The sequence below is a fragment of the Protomyctophum parallelum genome (assembly GCF_964188405.1).
Source record: "Protomyctophum parallelum genome assembly, chromosome: 7".
Classification (NCBI taxonomy): domain Eukaryota; kingdom Metazoa; phylum Chordata; class Actinopteri; order Myctophiformes; family Myctophidae; genus Protomyctophum; species Protomyctophum parallelum.
Window position 1 is genome coordinate 11,704,865 of NC_139705.1, and position 6,219 is coordinate 11,711,083.

At 42.8% G+C, this 6,219-nt stretch overlaps 1 protein-coding gene across 3 annotated transcripts in view; it reads left to right on the forward strand.

Annotated features, from left to right (window-relative positions):
- Positions 1 to 2,465, forward strand: part of rerea (arginine-glutamic acid dipeptide (RE) repeats a) — a 176,597-nt gene extending 174,132 nt beyond the window's left edge. For all 3 annotated transcript variants that reach the window (XM_083769374.1, XM_083769373.1, XM_083769375.1), the window contains one exon: positions 193 to 2,465. In XM_083769374.1, the coding sequence (XP_083625500.1) occupies positions 193 to 226 (34 nt within the window). In that variant the 3' untranslated portion in view covers positions 227 to 2,465. The remainder of the gene's footprint in view (positions 1 to 192) is intronic.
- The last annotated feature ends 3,754 nt before the right edge of the window (positions 2,466 to 6,219 follow it).

Here is a 6,219-nt window from a genome sequence, read left to right on the forward strand (position 1 = left end):
TTTTTTTTTTTTTTTTTTTTTTTATTATCCCACGATTTTGTAACCCATTTTTCACCCCTGTGTCAATTATCTAATGTGATCCTGGGCTCTAGTCTACACACCCTCCGCCAACCTGAGGAGAGCAACGGACTTGAACTCATGCTTGTTAACATGAAGTTTCTGATATTGATGCCAACTTTTCTTTTTTTTCAGCCGGCTGAAGAAGGAGAGCGACAAGCAGTTGTAACCAGCCGAGGGGAGGCGGAGCTACACAGGTGCACAGGAAGTTGTTACAAAGACGGTCTTTTGCAGAGGCACTCGGAAGGTCCTCAGAACAATTTCAGTTTTGCCGAACCGAAAAGGACGTCACGAATTCTTCTGTCGCTTTTTTTTTGTTTTGTTTTGTTTTGTTCCTATCATGGACTTCTTTTTATTATAATAATAATTATTATTTTTGAAGACATTGACTTTCTTTGGTATTATAGCCAGTAGTGACAACGTCCTCAAGACTCCTGCATGTCAAGCTTCCCTGACGTTTTTTTGTAGGTGCTAGAACAAGACACTGTGCTTATCGAAACGACAACGAAAAAGACCGGTTGGACCGTTTTTAAAGGAAAAATTACAAGTGCTATCTTAAATTCAACATTTATTTTAATACGTTGTTGGAGGTTTTTTTCATAATTTTAAAGAGAAGCTGCAGCATGGCGTTTTTGAGTCTGTAAATAGTATATATAAACATATAATTATTATTATAATTATTATTATTACTAGGTGTGGACTCCGAACCAAGTCGTTTCAACCTCCAAAATATATTTGTTTTTGGTTTATTTTTTAAGCATTATCCCTTGTTTTAAGAGGGGAGCACCATGGCATTATGTGAGTGAGCAGTCAACAGTTTGTGAAAGTGTTGCAGTTCAGGTGTGAACTTCCTCTTGGCATCGTTGTGTACACATATATTTTTTTGTCTCCGTTAACCCATAAAGCTGTCACATACACATCCCCTTCATCACATGCCTACGACGAGCACCCAAAAGTTGAAATGTTCTAAACTCAGCGTTGAGGTAATGATTTGTAACACTTGAAAAAGGTAAATAAATAAGTCACTGAGACTTCTGTGGAGTGTGTAGTACCACACTTGAGCCATGGAAAATGAAAAAAAATATATATTATGTATGTATTGCACTGAAAGCGTAATCGTTGAGCTCCATCAATTGGGTTTTTGAATCACTACATAAAGATCAGTATTTAAGTCAGCAAATGAAGAAAGGTTTCATTAGAATTTTACAGAGAGTGAATTTAACTGTTGGACTTTACAATTTGGCAGAACCAACTAAAATCCGCTAAACGGTTTCACATTCTTTTAAATCTTATTGGTGAAATGAATTGTATTATCTACTATATTGGGAGCCAAATGGGACTTTTAGTTTTTTTAAATGTGTGAATGGCTGAATCAGTGCAAGAACAATGGTTTGGCGTACCCTTACTTTGACCTGATTTAGCCTTCCATCTTCTGTTTGTTTTTTGCCAGGTCATTCCAACTCGACTGTAATAATGTTCACTGTGACACTACAGGGGACCTGCCTACGTCTAATAACTGTGGAGAAGAGGATAGATGGTGGTGGAGTGCGTTATATTCCCCCCCCATTGTTTTCCTCTTCCTCAGTTCCTTAGAAATACATAGCCTCCTGGCTCCCAGGGTGGTGTGTGTGTGTGTGTGTGTGTGTGTGTGTGGGTGGGTGGGTGGGTGACCGCCCGCCCGCTCGCGCGTGTGTGTGTGTGTGTGTGTGTGCGCGCCACTGACTGTTACGAGTAGTGTTCACCTGTCATGCCAGCGTATGTCAGCCCATTTTTTTACTTCTCTCTGGTCTTGTGGCCGTGAGATGAGAACTCTTTGTTCCATGCACTAAAGACCTAACTTTTCGTGGATACTGAGAAAACTGTGGCTAAATGTTCTTTTTTTGTACCTGCTAAAACACAGGCTCTACATGTATCTAAAAGTGGTCATATCTTCCATTTGGGGTACCAGGTTTTAACATTTGACAACCATGTTGGATGCTTGCAACTTAAACCAAGTTATGCCCCCTTAAAATAAGTCTTGCAAGCCCTGAGAGAAATCTGTCACTCCATCTCGCCATCTTCTGCCTGTCCATGTCTCTCGCTTCTGATGTACTCCTCATTTGCTTTTGCCTTTTTTTCCTGCCTTTTGGTCCCTATTTTGTGTCTCCAAAAACCTTTGATGTTAAGTGTTGTCAATGGTTTAGCTTCTTGTTTCAAAGCGGCAATAGCAGAATGTAAATTCTGACTGCTAAGATTTATATATATACTGGTATCTTGAAGCTTATTGTATATATTAGTAGTCGCCATGGGATGACACAATGTAAACAAAAAGTAGAAATAATAAGAAAAATTGTGAGTCCTGTGTTCTCTCCATTTGAGTATTTTGTAATTTTTTTGAAAAATTTGTGGAATTAAAATAAACGACTAAGTTACACCACACGAAATGTGTTTGCTTAATCCTTTCTATGTAGAGCTTTGTGACACGTAAATCAGTTAAGTGTATTTTTCTGCAAATTCTTGCCCTATAAATTAGATAAATGACTGCGTTGGATGATGCACTGCTGTTTTCTTGTGACCGGCGTTAGCCTTAGGTATTGCATACTACTTAATCTAGGCAGCCATGAGATGCAATAATCCTGTTTGGAAGAGTAAACACTTTAAATCACCCACCAACTGGAAAGCACTAAGGAGACTGCAGATGCAGAATAGATACATATTTTATACCTCTCAGTGTTCTCTCATGTCTGCAGAAATACAATTCTTCAGCTGAGTATAGGGCCTATACTAGCAGTATGTTTTTGTTGACCAAAGGAAATATGTGACACAAAGCATAAAGGATTGCTGTTATCACTCTTCCAATCTCCCATTTCCTACAGTTTTACGAATGCTGTGCTTTGCTATGCCAGCCCAGCTGTAGCAGGTACTGAATTTCAGCTGAATATTGCCTGCCTGTTACGGTATAATAACATCAAAGCCTAGCTAAGCCAGAAGGAACACCTACTCAAGCTGAGATGCCTTGCTATACTGCAGAGCAGGGTTGTCATTTCATCCTCCCCGTGTGTGTGTGTGTGTGTGAGAGAGAGAGAGAGACCAGCAATCTGTGATGGTGTGCCGCAGCGATGGCTGTCATTTTGAGAGGGAGCTATTATTCCTGTGCTGCTCCCTGAAATGATGCCCTGTCCTCTGGAAAATCGAGGTTCCTCGGAAGCTCTGTGCCGGGGCTGTCATGTGACGGCCGCCTTGTAAAAAGAGGTGCTGCTATGTTGTCGCTGGCTTGCCTCACCTCCCCATAAGACACAACAAGACGTCAGAACTGAGCAGCGCTGGCTGGTTGAATAATTCATCTACCGATCCTCCACACCAGCGATGGGAGCGACTGTGACTTGTGTCAACTCAAATCCTTCTCATAATGCTGTGTGTATGCCTCAGGCGGGCACACAAGGATACACAAGTCTCAAACAATCTGGTCTTCCTTCTGAATACCAATATGTTTTGTGCTGTTCACAAGGAGGCCATTGTCTGCTGCATGCAAGCAATGTTGGACACAACCGCCGCCACCACCACCTCCTCCTCCTTTCCTTCTATTTCTTGTCCCCCTCTCCATTCTTCCTTTCGCTCCACTAGGCCTGGCGCTGAGTGTTATTCAGAGTGGCAGAGTGGAGCCTACATGCTATTAGCTCGTTCAGTTGGAAGGTAGTGTTGTTCCTTCAGTGGGTAGCTCGATGGCTGCCCTGTAGCCGAGCCGGGCCATGTTTATCTAAAAGGGCCTCTGTTGACATTCGGAGAACAAATCTGCTCCTCCGGTATGCACTGTACTGTACCTCCTACGCAGTATGAATCAGATTACAAGACACTTGATACCTGCTCATATTTATCTCTGGTTCTCTTCGTCCATAATAAATGTGCCATTTTTGTCTCCTCACAGGTGTAGAATGTGAGACTAGTTGGATATCCTCTGTGCTACATAATTCTGTAGAGACTGGCCAGTTAAACAGGCATTTACAGTAGGGGAAAGCATGCAACATGCAAGTTGAAGCCTGCTTGTTGCAATATAATATCCCATAAATTGTGCAGAGCTGTATGAATTTGACCCATGCCATAAAAGGTAATACATCTAATGAAATGCATTTAACATGCACATAATGTGTATGCACACTTTCACAGTAAGGAATCTAATGGAAGCTTTAGAGGCTAACCCCTGGTGTAGGCGACATCAGGAACTGGAATCGCCAACCAGTCGGGGACACATGTATGTATGCAACAGACCTAATGCCAAGCTGCCTCTGATTGGCCTACTGAACGTCCCCTTCTGTCGCATGAGGAACGGCTTCGCCTCTATTCATGTGTCACATTCGCGAGCATTGTCGGCTTTGTGTAAATGTCCCGTGACTTTCCCTACTTGGGGGATGAGGATTTACTATTCTGTCCATATCGGGTTGCAACTCGAACGGGGCTGAGCCGACTCACGGAACTTCACAATCGACACGACAACTTGTACGCTTTATTGCGCTCGGTGGTGTCTTGTGGCTCAAGTTCGCTTGAGACGGCGCCCCTCCGTCCCGGTCTAAAACTATACTTAATCGGAAAATAGTGATGGCAGCAGGATTCAAACCCGGTAGGTGTGGATTGGGAGTCTGGCTACCAGAAAGGGGTTTTCAGGCTGTATTAGAACGTGAGAATGCCCTGCCTCGTTGTGTAAGATTGACTAGTTGCTGTGTAAACATGCGGCAGGGACCAGGTGCTACCCCCTGAGTCCCCTGCCCAGGGAAGAGCGCCCTGGAAGTCCCTTTGATACTGAACCGTCCACTAGCCTCTAGCCCCTCCTATGTCCAGCTTTGATGGTATGTGTAACCACAAACATTGAAGACAAAAGAGTGTAAACACAAACACTGAAGACAAAAGTGAAGTGAAATTGTGATTGGCCAGAATGAGATGATGTGTGATGATAAGAACGCCCCTCAGTTCACACAGGTATGAAGTGCCGCTTTTCGACCGCAGCATGCCCGGGGCCGGGGAGCGACCTGTGGGCCCAAAATTTAATAAATTTTCAATTCCAATTGTGTAGGAACCCTGTCTTTCTCATATTTGGGTTTCTGGTCAAAACAAAAGTGGACATCTCACGATGACTTGTTTCTGTGTTTGAAGACTAAGGGCCGATTCATACTCCTATAATATATTACCGCTGTTTCGGCACTATAGCCTAGTGCCGAAATGATTTTGGCTTGTCAGAAATTTTCAGTAGCACTGAAGAGCCGACTTTAGGACGGTCCCCGCCACCCCGAACCTCAAATGACGTCACATTGTAGGCTCTACAGAGCCGAACCGACTTTTATTCGGCTCTAAAATAGGAGTATGAATCGGCCCTTAGTTTTAGGTCAACAGAGACAGGTCCTGACAAGGAATAAATTGGTTGGTAAATGGAGGTATGTGTTTATGTATGTGGTGTACTCAGCATGTCCGTGTCATGTAGATGCTTACAAGAAATGGGGTACCCCAGGTGTCAGCCCTATGCCCAGAATAGGGATGCCGGTGTTCATGAACAGTAAAAAAGGCCTATTCATACTCCAGTTTCAGATGATAAGGTGGTGACAACTAAAACGTTGGTTAGTAAAAACAGAGAGAAGTGCTGGGGTAAGTATTTTAAAGCTTCATAATTACTGGACACTCACAGTCAGTTTTTGGCAAGTATCATATAATCCTCATACTGTATATTGATGACGCAATAATAATGTGACCGTCAATGGCTAAATATTACATTTAATGTGTGTACTCATCTCATAGTAGGCTATGTATAGAGTATATTTATTTATTGATTGATTGAATACTTCATTAACAGGCTTTGGGCCAAGCCCCTAGGGTCTAGGCTTGTTTCCATTGTGATCCTATAATAATAATAACTAAAAATGCACTCTGTCGAGGTGCCAACTTGTAGCCCATACATGGCCTACTTGTGCGCAAGTAATGCTACTTCTGCGCAAGTAATGCTACTAACCCATGTCTATTACAACTATTACTATTACTTTAGACCTTTTATTGACCTTATACCAACCAATCAACATCCAATAAGGGACCACCATTCTTACCTCAACATACATACATACATACATACATACATACAGCAGAGGCCCCTCTCTAGCGCAGGGACAGGGACGGACCTGGACGGGGCCCACACATTACCCTCTC